Source organism: Babjeviella inositovora (genome assembly GCF_001661335.1).
Source record: "Babjeviella inositovora NRRL Y-12698 unplaced genomic scaffold BABINscaffold_4, whole genome shotgun sequence".
Taxonomy (NCBI): domain Eukaryota; kingdom Fungi; phylum Ascomycota; class Pichiomycetes; order Serinales; genus Babjeviella; species Babjeviella inositovora.
Window position 1 is genome coordinate 815,515 of NW_017566841.1, and position 21,019 is coordinate 836,533.

General features: G+C 46.4%; 5 protein-coding genes and 1 non-coding gene across 6 annotated transcripts; 4 read left to right on the top strand and 2 right to left on the bottom strand.

Annotated features, from left to right (window-relative positions):
* Positions 1-2,366: 2,366 nt before the first annotated feature.
* Positions 2,367-6,359, bottom strand: BABINDRAFT_34492 (uncharacterized protein; the record flags this gene model as incomplete). Its single annotated transcript, XM_019131681.1, has 1 exon — positions 2,367-6,359. One exon carries the CDS (start codon positions 6,357-6,359, stop codon positions 2,367-2,369), a length of 3,993 nt encoding a protein of 1,330 aa, XP_018986150.1.
* A 1,708-nt stretch (positions 6,360-8,067) lies between these two features.
* Positions 8,068-9,725, top strand: SAH1 (adenosylhomocysteinase). The gene has a single exon (XM_019128601.1). The coding sequence runs from the start codon at positions 8,091-8,093 to the stop codon at positions 9,423-9,425; it is 1,335 nt and encodes a 444-aa protein (XP_018986151.1). The 5' UTR covers positions 8,068-8,090; the 3' UTR covers positions 9,426-9,725.
* A 339-nt stretch (positions 9,726-10,064) lies between these two features.
* On the bottom strand, positions 10,065-10,135 carry BABINDRAFT_t156. Its single transcript has one exon. It is a non-coding gene; the product is annotated as a tRNA-Gly (tRNA).
* A 1,669-nt stretch (positions 10,136-11,804) lies between these two features.
* BABINDRAFT_161027 (uncharacterized protein) lies at positions 11,805-12,606 on the top strand. The gene has a single exon (XM_019128602.1). It carries the CDS (start codon positions 11,921-11,923, stop codon positions 12,347-12,349), a length of 429 nt encoding a protein of 142 aa, XP_018986152.1. The 5' UTR covers positions 11,805-11,920; the 3' UTR covers positions 12,350-12,606.
* Positions 12,607-15,743: 3,137 nt separating this feature from the next.
* On the top strand, positions 15,744-17,246 carry BABINDRAFT_161029 (uncharacterized protein). The gene has a single exon (XM_019128603.1). The coding sequence runs from the start codon at positions 16,049-16,051 to the stop codon at positions 16,955-16,957; it is 909 nt and encodes a 302-aa protein (XP_018986153.1). The 5' UTR covers positions 15,744-16,048; the 3' UTR covers positions 16,958-17,246.
* A 1,541-nt stretch (positions 17,247-18,787) lies between these two features.
* On the top strand, positions 18,788-20,350 carry BABINDRAFT_166404 (putative hydrolase; the record flags this gene model as incomplete). Its single annotated transcript, XM_019130427.1, has 2 exons — positions 18,788-18,849; positions 18,898-20,350. The coding sequence occupies 2 exons, from the start codon at positions 18,788-18,790 to the stop codon at positions 20,348-20,350; spliced, it is 1,515 nt and encodes a 504-aa protein (XP_018986154.1).
* Between the last annotated feature and the right edge of the window lie 669 nt (positions 20,351-21,019).

Consider the following 21,019-nt stretch of genomic DNA (forward strand, 5'->3'; position numbering starts at 1 on the left):
CTCCGTCCAAAGAGTTTGCCACAAAAATATGCATGATGAATAATGGCTCGGCCCAAACAAAGGGACAGCAGCCGTGGGTGGCTTCCACGCAGGGCGTTCTAATATGAAACTCCGCAGTGGAGGGATATCCAGGATGCAATATTTTTAAACGGCTGGCACAGGTAACTATTCGCTCATGGGATATTATATGTTCAACTCGAGACATCTGGTGGGTGGAGAGGACAGGTTTACTTTGATTATTAATGTCTATTAAGATTAGACAAGCTTTTCCTTGCGTTGGCCACTATACCCCCCTTGTTGCAGATGACAAAAAAGGAAATTGTCAAGTCACGTGCACCTGTCGGGTCGGCAAGTCAAACTCGAGCTTCCCGATGGCTGACCAAACTGCATGTTCTCTGGGGAAAGTCCGTGAATTGAGATCTGTGATACTCCGCCTCACGCACCGATTATATACTCTTGCCGTACACATTGCATCATGGTTGGGTCCCTAGTTTTCAGTATATAAGAGGCTCAGTTCCCGAGGAATCAAGCCTAGACCCTTTTCACGAAACAAGGTTGTTTATGACTGGTATGCACAGCCTCGTTAGATTTTTCTAATTTTGTGTTACACGACTGCTAAAAACTCGGTTTTAATTATTAGTCAGTAACCAAAAATGAATCTAGCCTGGGCCAGGTGATGCGATGATATATGCGCCATACGTACATGCTCCAGCTATCCTGGTAAGTCTACTCCCTGCGTAACACTGTTTCACATTTTTGTAGTTCTGGATTCTATCCTTGGATGAGTGTACTTTAGGGATAATCGAAGCATCAGAACTATAGCTACTCTCACTCTGGGTACTTAGAATGCAGGCTACCGAAGGTTTGAGTCAGGGTCGGACCACCATAGGGGGCGCCAGCCCCATCCCCATGCTCGATGCATGCTTGCCGGAAGGAAGCTGGCTCACACTTCTGGTATTATCTCCTGGGCTATGCATTGCTTTTGGTGGTTTCGTTTTCCAATAATCGAGTTTGAGACCAGTTCTAAATTATTTCCGTGTTACCACTTCCGTTTCGTGCCGCAGCAGTATAGCTAACATTACATGTTCGCAAAATAGCCGAACGGGGCTTTCGGAGGTTGGATACTGCAGACAGGAAGTGATGACCAGTCCAGGCCCAGACTTCAGTATTAGAGGAATTTTTGACGCGGACAGTACAGTATGACTGCCAGAGCTTAATGAGTGATTACCACTCCAGTTTACTTTTATTGGCAGTTACGAATCTCCCGTGCTCTTGCTGTACGGTAACACAACGATGCCTCATACCACAGGGGCTATGTCAAATCCTTGCTGCGGTACCATAAAATTGTATAATCTAATAGGTAAGGCCCCTATGATTCGAACCTTAATCATATACTTATCAGGTTAGCGTCAGCTAATCCCTGTTGTGCGATTCCTGCTCCGCCGAATCTACAATCTTCTATGCCGATGGTTATCACCCCCCCTACCCCCTAGGGAAGAGTTTTAGTCAGATGAACAATGTGGCTGTAAATTCATTTTTCTCCCCTGATGCAGCTATGACGTCGTGCTAATATGTTTCGATGCAGTTCCTTAATCAGGAAATAGCCATAGCTTCTAGACAGGAGGCCAATTCTTCTACATCTAGGTTAGGCCGGTAAATATCAATCATTTCTTTTTACTTATACTCACTAAATACCAATTCTGCAGGCCATTTTCCCGTGAGAAACCCCCTACCAAGAGTTTTGTCAATCAGAGATTGGTTATAAACACTCATCCTGTATTCAGTATTGCTATGAATTAAGGGACAAAAAACGCCGCGGCATGGAGTTTCCGAGACGGGAAGAATTCCTCTTTCTCTTTAATCGGGGGCCCTAACGACGTGTAAAGATGCATGCTTGTCACAACCAGCGGTATACTGATCAGCGGGAAAAGAGGGTTGCCCCTTTCAAGTATACCTCGGGTTCCGGATAGCAAGCCCCATCATGCATATTCTGTAGCAGCGAACACGGGTTTTCCGTCAGCTGTTTGCGGGTATCAAGTTCCGTGGCGGTTCATACTTAATCTCTACCTGAAGGCAATAATAAAAGGTTGATTGTCGGCCAACAGGTGAGAAAATATGCCCGTGTCATGACGTTTCTGCCGGAATCATAGTATAATTCATTCTATTTAGCACCGATTATTGGTCCAAAGAATATCATTTGGCACAATTGTAGCTATACCCGTTACGTTCTACTCTAAATCTGTAGTGGGTACTGAAAAACCAACATTCTCTCATTCTGATTAGACTAGTCTGACGATACTTAGGCCTGGTGGTACTAGACTTGGCCTGAACTGTCGTTCCCTGGCGCCCTGATTAGCCTTTGATCCTCAGACAAACCCACCTTTTTGGCAAAACCCATAAAACAAACTATCTGGGTTGTTCAACAAGGTTTCTGGGGTATCGAACTCCTTGACCTCCCCGCCGTCCAACACTAGGATACGGTCACTGTTCATCACCGTATCCAACCTGTGGGCGATGGTTAAAATTGTCTTGGAGCTGAATGCCTTGCGGATGGTTTCCTGGACAATCAGATCGGTTTTCCCGTCCACGGAAGACGTTGCTTCATCCATGACCAACACCTGAGACGGATTGAGAAGAGCACGCGCAAGACAAACCAACTGTTTCTGCCCGGAAGACAAGTTGGCACCCGATTCAACAATCGGGAGCGAAAGACACTGGGCAGCCAAGTACTCGGGAGTTACACCAGGGATTCTCTGCGGCTGGTCTAATAGCTGGCCCAATAGCTGGTCTATCTGAGCTAATTTGATGCATTCCCACACCCTTTCGTCGGAGAACTGGTTGAAAGGATCCAAATTGGAACGAATGGTGCCCTGGAAGATATGTGCGTTCTGGGGAATGATGTTCAAGTTGCTGCGCAAGTCGTGCAAACTTAGCGCTTCGCAACTGGAGATAGCGATACCGTCGATGCTCACAGAGCCCGCAGTGGGCCCAATTAGCCGAAATAACGCCAGCGTGAGTGTGGACTTTCCCGCACCTGTCCGACCCACAATTCCGATCTTCTCACCCGGTTTAATAGACACTGAGATGTCTTTCAATGCCAAGGTTTCGCTTCCGGGGTACTTTGTTGAGTAGTTGCTGAACATAACACCTCCGTCATTTGGCCACAAAGAGACATTGATTTTAGTGGCCGCATCTGCTTCTGGCCGCAACAGCCAGTACTCCAAGATTCGCTCAATCGCCACAAAACGGACCTCGGTGCTCACTATGTAATCCACCACATCTTCCAACCCACTGCTTAAATAGAGCGTGTATGAGATGATAAACCCAATGGTGCCTGGGCCTAATGGCGTTGCGGTGGTGAGCGAGTACACACACAACAAGGTGGCAGCAAAAAGTACCACCGAGCCCAACGCCTTGAGTCGAGTAGACAACCAGCGGGTCACTGGCACGTTTAAGTAGTCTGCCTTCAAGTTGTTTTCGATGTTGGTCGCGTGAATCTGCTTGAACCACTCGACCTTGGCATAGGCACGCACCGAATCAACGCCCTCGATGGTTTCCTGGATGTGCGAGAGAAGTGGTGATCGCGCGATCCCTGCGATGCGCTTCAATTCACGCGACGCGGCGATAAAGTAGATCTGGTAGTAGAGGAACGCCATGACGAGCAACCCCATCAAGAGTGCCATTCCTGGCAACGTCCAGAGAATGGTGGTCATGACGAATATCATATCCAAGCACACTTCGAGGCAATTTTCGATAGTGCGTGCCAAGCCATCATCCGCAGCGTTGATGTCCAGCGTAAAGCGATTGACAATCTGGCCAAGCGGGGTTGATTCAAAGAACGCCATCGGAGAGTTCACCACCGCTGTAAGCATCGTGTCGTGGAGCACCTGGGACGCGCGTAGGGCAAAGCGGCCCCTCATGAGGAGGGATCGCACAAGAATAGACCCTCCAAGTGCCAAGCCTAGGAGGGCGTACACCGCGAGGTTTCGCCACGAATCCGTATTGTGACCGTGCACGAGGTTTTCTTCGGACCAGAGCTTCAACCAGTAGTTGGCGAGAATCGTGAACGTGGGCCAGAGAGCGATGAAGAGAACAACAATTGCGCCAGAAGATAGTCCAAAGATGCGGGTGTACGTGAGGTAGACGGACCAGGAAACTCTTCCTTCTGCTTTTCCCTCTTTATCCTCAAACGGGCGGAAGGATACCGTGGCAACACTTGCTCTGCGGAGGGCCTGCAGAGCATCGGGCTTTGGCGGGGTTTCTTGGGCTGGTTTGATTGGTTTGTCATTAGAGGCTTCACTTTTGTCTGAATCCTCACCTTCTCCTTTAATTCTCCATGAAACTCGGTCATACTCCCCCAGGTCTATGATCCGTCCACCTTGAAACACACTAATCCGATCCGCATGCTTCAACACGGGAACGTTGTTCGTGGCTAAAATGCGCGTTCTTGACGCCAAAATCCCGGTAGAAGACAACACACGATCGATGATGTGCTGCGAAACATGGGTATCCACCGCAGATAATACATCATCCATGAGGTAGATGTCCGCTCGCGCATACACAGCGCGTGCAAGCGAAAGGCGCACACGTTGACCCCCAGACAAGGAGATACCTTTTTCGCCCACAACCGTAGCATCACCTTGGGGAAACGTCTCGAGATCCGTCACCAACGCACATGCCTCGAGCGTTTTCTGGTAAAACTCCCCATCCAACCGGTGACCAAATAAAATATTATCCTTGACGGAAGCGTTCATGATCCATGGCTCCTGTGGAACATACGCAATGTTGCCACAACGTTCAAGTTTCTCCTCCCCAATGCCCGCGCTGCTCACCATAGGAAGCTCGCCGGCGAGAGACTGGATAAAGGCGGACTTTCCGTCGCCAACACGGCCCACCACACAGCTGAGCTGGCCCGTACGTGCCTGGAAGTTGATGTTCGTCAAAGCAACCTTCGTTTCATCGATTAATCTTTCTTCGTCCTCGTCCACCCGCATACACGGGGCGTTCCAAAGAAACGTGGCGTTGGCAACGTTAACAGAAACATTGCCGGCTGGGAGTCGTGTGACTGCCGTAAAATCAATTTCTCCGCTGGTGAGGAACTCCGTTAACCGGTTAAACGAAACCCTTCCTTCGATGAACGCCGCTACGAGCGAGGGAATCTGGTAAAACGGCTTGGAGAGCAAGTTCAAAACGGCCATAGTTGGAAACACCACCTCTGGGGTCAACGTTATGTCGCCCAATAATACCAAGAGCGCCATGACAGAGGTGGAAAGGAAGAACGGCGAGATATTCCACGCAAAGTTACCAAATGCATCCCAGAGTGCAATTCTCTTCAAAGTCGGGAGCTCCTGGTCGTTTCTCACGCGCCGGATGTTGCCCGTCATCACCGCTTCCCATGCGTAGAGCTTGACCGAGCGGATGGCCAGGAGAAGTTCCTGAGTAAGCGACCCGCGAGCGTCCTTGAACTCCATCTGGGTGTCATAGAGTTGCTCCATCCGCCGCGAAACAAAGATATTGAGGTAGATCATCGCTGGGACGACCGCAAACCCCGCGGCAAAGGCGTAGCCGATGAGCGAGTAGAGCATTGCAAGCGAGATAACCAAGTTTACGGGAATGGACACCACAAGGGGCACGGTTTCGCTCAAGGTTTGGATGTTTTCAACGTCCACGGAAATCAAGTTTGCCACGTTGGTATCACCCTGGGTGCGGGCGGCGTGCGAGAGCCGCAAGCATTTGGCGTAAACCAAGGCCATCGAACTGGATCTGCAGTTGAAGCCCATCTCGCGGGATTTCACGTGCGTGATGCTGCATATGAAACTAGTCGCGAGAGAGCTGAAAAACATCAAAAAGGCGAGGGTGAGGCCAATGAGCAATGGCTGAGGCGTGGTACTTGGATCAATAAGCTGCGAGCCAGCCGTATCTGCCAGTTGGAGCCTATTTTGTTGGAAAAAACGGATCAAGTACCGGAGAAGCAACGGTTGTACAAACAGGGAGATGCATTGGAGGATTTCAAGCCCTAAAACCACACAAAGCTGGTTTCGGACGACGCTGAGGAGAGGGCGGAGAAGCGACTGGTGCATCAGCCGCGCCTGCTTTTCCCATTCGCTCGATAGTTTGGCCGAATGGTAGCCCACATTTACATCATCCGGGAGCTCTGGGAGATCACTAAAAGAGAGGTTTTTGTTGCTCATCAAAGGGTTCATCCAGGAGTAGGTGAAGTAGCGTTGGAGAAAGTTCGGCTTGTAAATCAGTTTCCCGCGTCGGACACAATCCTGTTTGGCTTGCTCTGACGTCTCCCACTTGCTCCCAACTTCTAGCGTAAACACAATCCAGGCATTGAGAAGGGCAAAGATCTCCATTTTCGTCGAATCAATAAACTTCCACGCGGTTAGGATGTCTTGCGCGGTGGTAATCGAATGGATGAGTGACAAGCCTAGCCAGAAAACCAAAAGCGATGCGCTGGCTCTATCTGCCTTAACCGGTTCCATGACGTGTAACGGAAGTACAATGGTGAGAATTGCGAAAGAAAGGTAGAAAAGAGCTCCTTTGGGTGCCATTGGGTGCCACAAGTCATTTGAATCCCCCAAGGCGAGACGGGAGTACGCAAGACTCTGTAGAAGAACTAGCACGATGCGAAGGATCTGCCATTTTCCCACGTTTCGGGGGTCCCAGACGCTTCCGAGGCTTTTGTTTCGGCACAGTTGGAGGAGCTGGAAGAGGCAGAAAAGGCTTGAGAGAGCGACAAAGGAGGTGAGCACGGCCGCCAAGAAGCACGGGTTGAAGGCGTTTCCGTCTGGGGAAAATGGCTGAAGGGTCGCACATCTTGGTTCGTAAAGCAGAGAGGAGAGCTGTAGAACCGACTGGTGTCCTTTTGAAGTGTATCTCTCTATGTTTAAAGACATCTGGGAAACACCAGTCGCGAGAATTCCTTTAAAGGTGTAATGGAGAACGGAGGCTGGTATTTAAGAAGGTTTCTAAGTGTCTGGAACTTATGCAACGGTATTGATACCCCTCTTAAGTGTTTCCTTCAACTCTGGTGACAAATGCAAGCTGATGCGTGGCCAAAACAGATTCACGGATAGTCGCTGTAATAAAGTGAGCTGAGGTGGCGAATTTAAGTAGTGCGTAGTGGCAATGGAGGGTCACTTTGTTTCAGACATGGAAGACCTACGAATGGTTCAACTGTGAGGCTGTAATCATCGTCTAGGAGGCGGCTTGGTTGCTGCAGCGATGCGGCTTCACCATCCTCACTGAACCGAATACGTAGCTGATGCGAGACGACCGTTAGTATATCCTTCAATTGGCGAGACAGGGCACTGAAGTTGGTATATATAACTACTTGATGTAACTTCGCTGATGGTTGAGGTTTTTACAATTGAGGTGCTCCATCGGTCAAGAATAACGGTTGAAAAGCCTCTCAGGCCTCGACAACTACTCAAGACCCACGGAGCCCCTGCAGGTCATTCAGATACGAGAGTAAGACTGACATGAAATGTATCCAATTCGGGAGGGGTACAGAAACTCAGAACTTTGACGATATAAAAGTGATCGATGCTAAATCTCCAAGGTGGAGCCGCAATGTGGAGATTGCCAAACGTATAACTGCGGCCGAATTACCAGCACATATCTCGCCTAATAAGCTATCGATTTGTTGGGTGACTTATTAACCCCCGCGGATTCACGAAACTAGAAAACGTCCTACAAACAGCAACAGGGTGTAATAAACACAATCACACATACTATCTCTCAATGATAGTACTCCTTTAATAACATCCTCTTCATGTATTCCCATCTTCGTAGCAAAACCCCCTAAACGGTTAATAGCTAGTGAACGTTCTTGAACCCTCGGACGGCTACAAGCCTATGTAACAGCCGGGTAAATCCTGCACCGCTCGTATACGCACCTAGTTTCTTTTTCTTAAGCACCGAAAATTTTTTCATTAACACGTGAAGGTTTGGTACATTGTTGAGCGTTTAGCACGTTCTAATCTTGGCGTGAAAAATTAATATATAACGGCTGCTAACCCCTTTTTTTTTTCTCTCTCCCTTTTCTTTCTCCCATTTAATCCCCCCCTTTTAAACCACACTAAATGTCTAACTTCAAAGTCGCCGATATCTCCTTAGCCGCCTTCGGCCGCAAGGACATTGAATTGTCCGAAAACGAAATGCCAGGTTTGATGGAAATCCGTAGCAAGTACGGTCCATCTCAGCCATTGGCCGGTGCCAGAATTGCCGGTTGTTTGCACATGACTATCCAGACCGCTGTCTTGATCGAAACCTTGGTTGCCTTGGGTGCTGAAGTCACCTGGTCTTCCTGTAACATTTTCTCCACCCAGGACCACGCCGCCGCCGCCATTGCCGCTGCCGGTGTCCCAGTTTTTGCTTGGAAGGGTGAAACCGAAGAGGAATACCTCTGGTGCCTTGAACAGCAGTTGTTCGCTTTCAAGGACAACAAGAAGTTGAACTTGATCTTGGACGATGGTGGTGACTTGACCGCTTTGGTCCACGAAAAGTACCCAGAAATGTTGAAGGACTGTTTCGGTGTCTCTGAGGAGACCACCACCGGTGTCCACCACTTGTACAAGATGATGAAGAACGCCACCTTGAAGGTCCCAGCCATTAATGTTAACGACTGTGTCACCAAGTCCAAGTTTGACAACTTGTACGGTTGCCGTGAATCCTTGATCGATGGTATTAAGCGTGCCACCGACGTCATGTTGGCTGGTAAGGTTGCTGTTGTTGCCGGGTTCGGTGATGTCGGTAAGGGTTGTGCCATGGCCTTGAGAGGTATGGGTTCCCGTGTCATTATCACTGAAATCGACCCTATCAACGCCTTGCAGGCCGCGGTTGAGGGTTACGAAGTGAAGACCATGGAAGAAGTTGCTTCCCAGGGTCAAATCTTTGTCACCACCACCGGGTGTCGTGACATCATCACTGGTGAGCACTTCTCCCAGATGCCAGATGACGCTATCGTCTGTAACATTGGTCACTTCGACATTGAAATCGATGTTGCGTGGTTGAAGTCTAACGCCAAGGAATGTGTCAACATCAAGCCACAGGTCGACCGTTTCTTGATGGAATCCGGTAGACACGTCATCTTGTTGGCTGAAGGTAGATTGGTCAACTTGGGCTGTGCCACTGGTCACTCCTCTTTCGTTATGTCCTGTTCTTTCTCCAACCAGGTCTTGGCCCAGATTGCCTTGTTTACCCAGGACAACACCTCTTTCCTCGAAGCTTTCCCAGCCTTCAAGAGAGAGAAGTTCTCCGTCGGTGTCCACTTGTTGCCAAAGTGTTTGGACGAAGAGGTTGCCAGATGTCACTTGGCCAAGTTGGGGGTTAAGTTGACCACCTTGTCTAACGTCCAGTCCGAGTACTTGGGTATCCCACAGGAGGGTCCATACAAGGCTGATATCTACAGATACTAATCGTGTCGCTTTCTTATCTTAATGACAAGGAGCTGATTTCCTAAGGGGGTGAGTTGTCTGTGTGTTTGCATCAACTGCATTTACATTATTGTTACGTCTAAGTAATGTATTCATGTCTTGTTTATTTTATTTTATTCTTTTTTTTTCTATTGCCTCGCTCTCTTTCTCTTATTGGGTTTGTTTTTCATTTCATTTTTCTTTGCATGCTGAGTGTTCTGTTAGCCTTGGTAGCTACGGACTTCCATGTGTGTATATATAATAGGGTTCCTCAACGGATTAGATATATAATATTTTTTTTCCTCTGGATTCAAGTGTAGGATCGTTTGGGCGAGCAAAAGTCTGAGAATCAAGGTGCATGAATTCTCTCATCCACAGTAAATTTTTCATTGCCTACTACATTAGTTATGTTTAAGCAGTTATGTTTTCGATCACCAGCAACTTTTGGTATCTAGACATTTTGTGAAACCCCACGTTCTGTTTGGCGTTTCACATTTATTTCTTCCTCGATAACTTAGTATGTCATTAACCTGCTTCGCCTACGCCAAAACATAAAATTAAAGGTCAAACGCCAAACCTTGCCCAAACTTCACGGTATAAGTATGTCTTCAACCCTGAGCCATCCAAAAAACGAAAAGACAATGCAAGAGACGGGACTCGAACCCGTGGCCTAACAATGGGAATGTTAGATTTTACCCCTAAACCACTCCTGCACGTTCTTAAGATGCCGAAGTTAGAGGCTATATTGATGGTAAGCCAAGGGGTTGCATCGATATCAAGTCAAGAGATTACATCAGTAGTAAGTTGAGAGGTTATATCAACAGCAAACCAAGAGGTTACATCGATGTGGCACGTTAAGAAATTATGTTGACACGACTGGCTAAGTTGTGCTGACAGAAAAAGCTCCGAAGACTATACATAGAAGTGATTTCCTGTTGATAGAAAATGTTTCAGTTTAAAAGTATCTTTATTCTTGTGGAAGGTCGTGAATGTACCTAGTGGCTTATTTCGATAGTACCTTGTGAATCAATTATAGGCTGTTACCTCCCGACTGAAACCCCAACAGGCGCTGGAAACTTGACAGGAAGCCGGCAATCCAACTAGACCCGGCCGGCTCTTCTAGTCCAGTTCACCCATCTGGGTTAAATACGGTCCAGACATGCTGTCTGATGTTCTACAGCCGGTTACGCTATCCATTGGTTAATATCAACTGAGAGATTCCACTAATCTACCAGAGTCTCAAAATGAGGGTAAATCTTTTAGCCAGAATGAAATTATACAAGGCAGTAAGACACTCATAAAAAGAACAAGTTAAGCAGTCAAGCAATCTCACTGTCACGCCACTTGGGATAAATGCACCATACTATTGAAACAAGCCACTATGCTATTCCCGACAAAACTATTTAGCGCAAGAATATGACGCACTAATGAAACAAGCCATTATAGTATTCTCGTTAACATCGAGCACGTGCAGCAATACACATGGTACTATATGGGGAAAAGCCTGCTAGACTTGCTTCGAACGGCATGCACCGGCTCAAGGTTGTTTCAGCCTTTCGGGATAGTTAATCGCCGTTAGATTACTATCCAAGTCATATAACTTATTGAAACACATTGGTCTCTTTAAATATAAAAGTCCTCATAAGCACTTTATACGAAAATGGGCATACCATCCCTGACCGAGGAACTACTAAAAATGGTGTGAAAGCCCCCGACGTATCCCGCCGTATTCAGAATTTCGCAGCGATTAAAGGTGTATTTGTTGCCATTTATATATTACTTGAACAGACTCTATATACCTTATAAGTATCATGCTTGTAGATCTAACGTGCTTATCTAACTGAGCCAATATTGCGTTTATTACCGTACTCTATACATGGGTACTGGTTAACTCAGTCAACCTGGTTAGAACTTTACCTCTAAACCGTTTTTTTTTTTAAATACACCTAAAATTGGCTTCCTTTCAAGGTTGAATGCTTTATTATTCAGTAACCAGAATTGGACCTTTTTTGTTATATCCCTTGGGCATTCAGAGCTATACGATACCAATCATTTACTTTCTTATCAGCACCAGGCATACGCGGCCGAAAAGAACAGATTATTCCTTTAAAAATACACTACCCACTCGTCCCCGCAATAGGGGGCTGTTGTTACTAGTGGACTCTGAATCATACCTGTCCTCGGCCGATGATGTGCATATAAACGAATAGTACTAGCTGAAATTCGGCAGCCTCCTAATTCCTTATGGTGGGGCGATGCATTTATGCAATATTCCCAAAGAGGAAATACTTGTGGTATGTGGTGGCGAAAATTTCCACGAAAAGTAAACACATCATTCAGTTTTTGTTGAGAGCATTTCACATGTGCGAAAAAGGAAAAGCTCGCAGCCTGATCTGTTATATATACCGAGGTGCGTCTCACCAAGGTTGCACAATAGAGCTTCTTTTCTCTTCTTCAAGAAATTATTTTCATCCCCTACACCAATCAATCTATCAAAAATGGCTTCTCTCCTCGGTCGTGTCAAGTGCCTCTTGTTTAACTTTGCTATCGCTTACGTCATCTACTTAGCTTTCTGGAAGTGCCCAGAGGACTCATCAGCCTCTCCTTACTGCCCAAGATTAATCTCAACCAGAGCTGCTGTTGAATCCCATGAGCTTTACATCAAGCACGTCGAACCATTGGTCGAAGCTGCTACCCCCTTCATCCAAAAGCAGGTTGAGTTGGGTGTTATTGCCTACAACTACGTCCTCGAACAGTACGACACCCATTTGAGCGAAAAGGTTGACGAGCTCGTTGCCTACGCTAGTCACCTCTTCCACAACACCGTTGTCCCACAAGCTGCCAAGGCTACCGAGGCAGCTCAGGAAGTTGCTCAGGACCACCTTGAAAAGGCCCAGGAAGCTGTTCAAGAGGTTTTTGACTTGTAAGGAATTTCCCTGCAAATATCTCTCCTTCAGCACCCTTCTGAAAATGAGCTAGGAACCTTCCCCTCTCTTCTCCAACGGTATCTTCTAATCTATTGTAAATACATTTCGATGTATTTACAGAAGAACGGTTTAGCTTCAGGCCCTATAGGCGCACTTTAGCTTTTTTCATACCCTATGTTTGCTAGAGCCAAGCCCCATCGGGCTACCACTCCAGCTTGTATAATTATTTAATATTTAGTTTAATCTAATCTATCCCCATTTAGCCAAAGAATGTAAACTCGAGGATATGTATTGTCCAAGTTTCCCCGCGTATCATACGGCATGAAGAGTAAATTTAATACCAAGTGCATACACATACACCATTAGGCTGAAAAGCTTAAATCGAAGCTGTAATGTATAGCTTATACAGGTATATAATATATACCGGCGCTTGGCCACGTAAATACATATGCTGTGTATTTGGCATTCTAGTTTTATCAGCAGGTTTGATTTATATGTATATATCTTCTACATACATGAATACAAAACGTAGGTAATTAATGGCTCCAATTTGTAAGATATTTAAAATTAACATATATGTAAAATTATAAATGTATCTATATTAAATATTAATTTTATCTCATAAGAAGATAATATACCTACCATATTGTTAAACAGGCGTATTTTATCGCAAAATAGATAGATACATTACCATGCAAATGTAGAATATACCTTAATTACGGCATTACCACTGAAAGAAGCATATATATATACAGGCATGAAAATATGTGCGCATATTGTTTTGTCTGCCACATTAAAATGCACCACCAATTTTGTCACGCAAGAGAAGATTTGTTTTTAGGAATCTCACACCGGATTTCATCTATCAATATATGCAATACCAAAAACGATCTATCATGGCCACTTTCCCAGAAACTGAAACCACATGAACAGCTATAATGATTATGTGTGTCGGCTATATTATGCAGCCTAGTTTCAAGTCCACGGTCCGTGTGCACAGTTTGTACGATGGATCTGCAAGAAAAAGAAAAAAAAGGGATCAAACATCCTCACTTATTTAGCTCTATACAAAGGCGCTGGACATAGATAGGGATGCCCTTGTCTGATTATTTTTGAACTAAGATATTCCACCACCAAGCCAGGAGAAGAGATTTCCCTTTTGGGCGATTATAATGCCTAATCCGTTTTCAATGAACTGTACATAAATGTTGCATGTGTCAAGCTCCGATACAATTCGATGCCCTGGGTCATGTGCCTGCCATGTTGCGTCGAAGTTCTACGGACATAGGCTTATTCAATTAGAAATTAGATTATGGAGAATTCATGTATTGTTCAACCTACGGTCTGAGCCAATCCTAATGTAAAAAGAGTTTGTCTTCCAGCCCACTCCACTGATAAATATAATTACTTTGCTCTTATCGAGGGTTCGAGATATACTGTCATTGCATATTTGAAATGCAGATATAGGCATCTTTTTGTCCTGCTTCTGGCGTAACCAAAAGTCCAAACCTGGGGATACATATGGGCCACCCCGAATTCAACTTCCGCACAAAGGCCTCCGTACATACACATGGGTTTACGCATCGAGAGTTTCGTAGTTTTAAGAAGCATTGATTTGCATTTAATTGTTAGTGTCGTGTCATCTTTCACGCACTCTTTCGTCACGAATGTGACAAGTCCCAGTGATGAGTACAGTCCTGGTGCTGAGTACAGTCCCGGTGTTGAGTACAGTCGCAGTACTAACTATTCAGAGTCTTTTCAGTAAGCGGTGGCATTTAAGTCCACGGGATGGGGGGTCTGGCCCAGCTCAATTATATATCGAATTAAAAAAAGCAGGCGCTACCGTTTGGCGACGAACGGGCTCATAAGCACGAAGGGTTATTCTCACAATAGGGATGGAATCATCCGCCACTACTTTTAGTGATTATCTTGTCATCCCACAAAGAAAAGATACGTCACCATGTAGACTGCAAAACAAACCCTCTGATAGGTTGCTTGCCAGCGCAAGACTAACTCAAGAGTGCATGGCCCTCATACCCATTTTAAGATTTGTAAAGGTGATACCCTTTAGACAAATTGGTTATCCGAGATAGTCAATCCTCGTGACGTTTGGCCATGAACTAGTCAAAGGTTTCAAAATAACTTTCTTCCTTTCTAATGAACCCTCCGTTATGTGTATCATACCGAAAGCTTTCGGTATGATGGTATTTCTTTGCTTGGACGGGCTCACGTGGTTAATTTCTAAAACTTTTGTAGCCAAGGAAACCGTTCGAGGATATGGAGGTGGGTAGTTTCCGACCCAAATTCTCCTGATAGTATATCTCTAGTCCAAATCAGCATTGCAGGAAATGCACTTTGACCAATCTAGAGCCCACTGGGCGACGAGCTGGACATCTGCAGATCCGAAACAGAAATCTTGTACAGATAAGATAGCCTGTGATCTGAACCAGATATACACCTTACCCCTTTTAGAGTGAGAGAGCCGTAGGTAGACGTGGAAGGGAGCATAGTCCATTGTTAAAGAGTCGAATGCATTCAGCTAAAACTCAAACTTCATAGTCTTCCTAAGGGGTGCAAGAACTAAAGAGCAGAGATACCAACGTAAATTTTAGTGTCCAAATAGGGCTAAGTTTTTCCTAGACAGGCACGCATGGACCGAATTTAGACCTTAATAAGACTAAAATGAAATATTCCAAGCCAGACTAGCCGTTAAGTGACGATATAAATAATGGATTCATAGCATATGCACTCAGCTTTCGCAAGTCCATGGTCTACAATTTCCACCATAGTTGGCGCAACCTGCCGTTGCAACTTTCATGCCTTGCATAAGTATGCGTGCGGCGGTTATTTGCCCGTTGGGATTCAAGACATAAGCATCGGAAAAGTGCTGCGTTCTTGAAGCTGCTGGTTGCGAAAAAGTAGAATTTCTTTATATGACTTGTAAAGATGGCGTTGATTTACAGAAGGAATGAGCTATTTCAAAAATACATGAAACTTCGGCACTAATATTTCCGTCGCCTTGTATGTCGATCTACCGTGGAGTGAGCAGGGGCACACATACACGACAGGCTGATTTCAGTAGATGACGTTTTCCTTTATGGCTAGCGACAATAAAAAATAGTATCCGGAGGTGGACGCGAAGGACACTTGGATATGCAGACGGAGCGTGTATTGTCCGTATCTAGCGCCTGCCTCGAGTAACAATCGCGCCGAGTACAAGGAAAGGCTCGACAGACGCGTTGTGCATATGCGCATGCATGCAGCTCAGCTTAAATATCCCACCCCTTTTTCCCCCTTCCTGGATCCAAGCACCACATCTACCTGTAATGTATGCATATCAGGTTTCAGATCAGTCAAAATGACATACCTTTTGAGGTACTACACGGAGAAAATGCATAAACTCCCCCTGTATAGGTACCTAAATAAGCGTCGAACATGCTTAGTGTAAACCCAAATAAACACAGCTCTCCAGCACACAGCACCGCGGAGATATATAACTACTGGCCTTCCCTTGTTTTTTGCATAGTTTTTGCAAAACCCCTTCCCTTTTACCAACTCCACACATTCTTTTAAGCCTGCTTCATTCAATTGCAAAAGATATATCTTTTGCGTCCATTCCTTTTTAAACTTCGATTGAACTCATCAAGCTTCACCTGACTCGTCAAACTGCAAACCATCTACCTCTAAATCCATCCTACAATGAAATTCTCTGCTCCCGTCTTATTATCCGTCTTGACTTGCTTGCAAGCCGTGCACGCTTATAACAATATCGCTGAAAGATTTATCCCAGTCAACAAGCGCAACCTCCTCAACGGTACCGCCACTGCTAAACCTTCCACTACTGCCTTGACTGACATCTCTACCGCTGTCGCTGCTGACTCTTCCGCAGATCTCACCACCATCCAGACCACCTCCACCATCACATTGACCAACTACGTCACTCTTTCGTACGATGTATCTTCTGCTGCAGCCGCCACCACTGTGGCTGCTGCAACCACCCCTGTTACCGCCGTGGCTATTGCTTCCCAATCCGACGATGCGCTGCTCGCCGGTGGGGTGAATGGTAGACTTGTCACTGTTGGCACTCCCGTCCCATCTTCCACTGCTGATAAAGAGACCGTAACTGTTACTGTCACCGAGCCAGCCGTCTGTGAAGCCACCTCCGCTGTTGTCACCACGTCCCAGGGTATTACCACTATCAAGGTTCCTGTGCAGTTTACGGTCACGTTGACCGATTCCGCCGGAAGCGCTTACTCTAGTTTCGCTACGTCTACCGACATTAACATCACCTCCACCATCATGGTCCAGGTTACTGTCACCGCCACTGAAGCTACCGCCACTGGAGCTACTGCCACTGGAGCTATTGCCACGACCACTAACGCCCCAATTGTCGTTTCCTCTGTCTCCTTGACTGCCGCTTCTAGCGCTTCCCTGTTCAACTTCCAGAACTCCACCAGTACCAACACCGCCTATACCCCAACCGCCGAGTTAACCACCTTGTACACCGCCTCTGGTAACTACTCTATGCCGCTTCTCACTTCTACCGCCGCTCTGGCTGGCACTGGAGGTCCAAGCTTGGTCAGAAGAGTCATTGACTACCTTTTCTAGGAGACGTCATCGGCATGATAAATGTGACACAGGTCTTATACAACAAAGTATTAAGCGTGCACAGATTGTCTTATGACCATTTCCTCTATACATGCAAGGTGGAGCTCCTCTACACCCCCACACGGCTCGTCAGTAGATCCTTCTCTTGAATTATGTATATTTCTTTTTATCGCATCGTTCTTTTGGTCTTGTCGTTTCTGCTTCTGGTGTACACGTTATCTATTGGGTATTTTTCTCCGCTATACTTCACTTCTTCTCTCCTATTTTCTTGTTTTATAATATACCTCTGAAGTACCTTAGAGTAGGAAAAAAAAGCATTGGTAGGTACAGCCACCTGAGGATGTAGACTTGGGTCTACTTCTGTGATAAATTCAGACCTAGAATTTTGGTCCAATTATGAAATCGCTTGTTTAATTAAATACGCCACGGTTTCACAACAAGACGTGGAACGTGTTTTTTTGACTTCTTAACTAAACGATGAGCCGCCCAACGCCTCATGCTTGAAACCAATATCCCATGCATGCTCGTTAAGAATGGCTTCCCCGGTGAGTTCAGAGCCTTGACCAGGGAACCTTGCATGAGGACGGTTCCCCAGAAAAGTGTGGGTATCTATCTCTTAAAAATCACCCGATCGAGGACAGTACAGTCAAGGCGGTCTTCTCCCCTTCTCAATATCCAGGACGAAAGTCTTGTATATTCGGACACCATAGAGGCGGCGGAGAGATATGCTTGTGATAAGAATACGGGGAAAGACAACTGGGAGCCATAATCTTGGTTCAACACCCCCCCGGTTTACGGCTCTACACTCTTGTACAACCATTAACTACAATTTAGGCTGGCAAAGGAACTCGACTAAGCTTATTTTTATGAATAATACCCAGATACATCATTGGGTTGCGCAGGGGGTGCAGGTTGGTTAGGGGTATGAAATTCTCTTCGTGTGACCAGCAAGGCAGCTTGGAGGTCCTAGCCTTCCAAGGAAACGTGATAAGAGGTATCCCCTTAATATTCCAGTAAGGCCATTTCGAAAGGGCAGACACTAAACTTATTTTACTACGGGCCGCAAGTCGCCTGGCATCTCCCTTCACCTAAATTCCGAGCCTCCTGCCCTACTCAGAATCTATCACTTACTAACTAGCACAACACCCAGTTACTACTTCTGAGAATACGTATATTTTGATTTATATTACCAAGCTTTAGTAGAATGGTAATAAACCTTCTTTGTTACCTACGTGATAGCCCTGTAAAAAGAAAGACTCGATATAGGTTCTAAGGCAGAGTTCTAGTACGGACTTCGCTCAAACCCTTGTGCCCCTCCTCAATTCTGGGCGTCATATCCTTAATACTCACAGGCTCCCTATGCTAAACTCACTATTCCTATCCTCTATCTCCTGTCGAACTTTTTAACATTCATCCTACACGGTACCCGACGGCTGATTATGACGTGTCATGCTACTTTTCGGTGCAGAAACCGGCTACACCTCTCGTACTAACAGAACGCTAATATCATATAAGAAATTTAAGCAGACACAATTAAAATTACAACTACAAAAATGCAGTTGTGCCTTTCACAAAACCTGTTTATTTAACTGCCCTGGAATTTCGTTCCATGTAATTGACACGCCCGAGATCCTGAGCCAGAGCAATCCCCCTGAATGACGGGGCCTCTGTGCAGGTGCTTCTGTGGTCAATCACATGCTAAGCAAAGTTTGTCGTGGAACAATCCGACTACTCCAACGGAATCTCAATATAATAGCACACACGCTCCAGAGATAAACAGATTTGAACAAAACAAATCTCTAAAATCTCTGAGACCAAATAGCCTTGGATATGCCCCAAAACCCAAAGTCCAGCGGCCCCACCCCCGGTCACCTCTTTGTCCTAGTCCATGGGTAAGTACACCAGCAGCAGCAGCAGATATGACATGACTAACATCTTAGTCTATGGGGAGGACCAAAGCATTTACTAGTACTCGAAGAAGCTATCAAGCATTCATTTGCTGATTCTGATGAAAAAATCTGCACTTTGCGCCCGTCCTCCTTCGCCTTCTTCAAGACCTACGACGGTGTGAAAGTGTGCGGGGAAAAGGTCGTCCGCGACATCTTTTACGAGGTGGAGACACTCAGAAAGCGGGAAAACGTTCTTGTTAGCAAAATCAGCATTGTGGGGTATTCGCTCGGAGGATTAATTTCCCGATACGTCGTTGGCCGCTTGCACAGCCTCGGCGCGTTCGACCATATCGAGCCTGTCATCTTCTCCACGTTTGCGACGCCGCATGTGGGAGTTCATTTCTTCCGGCAAACCATTGCCGACCGACTTCTGAACTTTGTGGGGGGCACATTTCTCGGTCAGACGGGCCGTGACGTGTTTATCCACCAGTCGCGCATCCTCGTGGACCTCGCAGACCCGGCGCAGGTGTACTACCAGGGCTTGCAGAAGTTCCGCAAGCGTCTCCTCTTTGCAAATTCGCGGAATGATCGCACCGTAGCGTTCTACACGGCGTATATTTCAGAGTACGCCCCGTTTCAGCACTGGAACGAAGTCCAGTTGCGTTTCTATCCCAACCTTCCGGAAATCACCGTCGGAAAGCGCAGAGTCAAGCCACGGATTATTGATTTGGAAAAGTCAGACTTCAGAGATAAACCCAGCGGTTTCTTCTCTTCGCCAAAGACGCTTCTCAAGTTCCTCGGGATTATCCTCTTGGCGTTGGTCGTGGTGCCCATCTGGGCTCCGTTGATCCTTACCGCCTCTACCATCGGCACCCTTTTGGCCTACACCCGCTTGTGTCTCACTCCACACCCAGACAACGCTGACCACTGGAACAAGGTCCATTCGTCCGTGTATAAGACCACCCAGCCCATCCGTGCGGAAAATGTAGCGGCTGGTGAGCAGCAGCGCAAGGGAACTGCTACGATCGACACCTACACCGAGGAAGAGCCAGCAGAGTTGACACAATCCGCGTTGGAGACGTTGATGGCCGTGGAGGACTTGAGCGAGGATGATGAGCGAGAGTACGGTGATGATGAACGAGAATCCAGTGATGACTCGGACGAGCTTTTGAAGCATCTGCCTAAAATCCGGGTGCCGGTGGAGATTGATTACATAAAGAATGCGCCGCTTATAACTGCGTTTGTCACCCAGATCGAGAAAGCTGGATCCAGGCGGCCCTTCCCGTTGTTTACCGACGATAATAGCTTGCCCTGCGACCCGGACCGTATGTTCATCATTCGGTCGTTGAACAGGCTACAGTGGACGAAGGTTCCTGTGTTTATCGACGCCTGGAACGCGCACGACGGGATTGTCGCCCGGCGTGGCCCTAGATCCAACCCCCGTGGCGCTGCTACCGTGTATCTCTGGGCGAGCATTATCCGCGAAGAGTTGGCCAAGGAGTAGGAAAAATGTTGGCCTAACAAGAATTAAGGCCGTTAGAGGATAAAACCAGATGATAATTCCGTTCACATGCACGCTATGAAGACGACCGCTGGGAAATAGACTATGAAAAGTAAGGGAGAAAAAGAGAAGACAGGTGATGGAATGGCTGCGCTGGGAAGTTCTTGCAATACTTCTGATGGTCCAGCTAACGGTGATTTTAGTATACCAAACTGGTTGGAAAAGTCACATTGGGAAAAATAGCCGGAGCTAAGCCATAGTGTACGTATGATAATGGAATAGGTTCAGATAGGCTTGTATAAATCGCCGCAATGCATGAAAGCGGAAAATAGCAGCTTCTCCTGGGTCGTCCTGGCTATGATATTTGTTAAAGTGGCTATAAACTCTCTTCGGTTAATGAACTAAGCCCGAGAGATCCATCAGATACATGGGAGTCTTGTAGAATGTTATTTGGTTAAGAAGGGGATATTTAGCATTTCTTCGAATCCGTTGGCCAAGTCTGGAACGTCAACGAAGTTGTACTTGTGACATACTTCGGTACTGCACCTGGATTGGTAAATATAAATGTAGGCTTCAGTCCATTGAGAACTATTAATTAATTTAACTAACTGCATTACGGCCCGTATTATGCCACACACTTGACCTGCAACATGCCGACGATAAAAACTGAGT

Bases quoted from the DNA above. Each gene is read 5' to 3' on its own strand.
- SAH1 (XM_019128601.1), top strand. From the start codon at position 8,091: ATGTCTAACTTCAAAGTCGCCGATATCTCCTTAGCCGCCTTCGGCCGC.
- BABINDRAFT_161027 (XM_019128602.1), top strand. From the start codon at position 11,921: ATGGCTTCTCTCCTCGGTCGTGTCAAGTGCCTCTTGTTTAACTTTGCT.
- BABINDRAFT_161029 (XM_019128603.1), top strand. From the start codon at position 16,049: ATGAAATTCTCTGCTCCCGTCTTATTATCCGTCTTGACTTGCTTGCAA.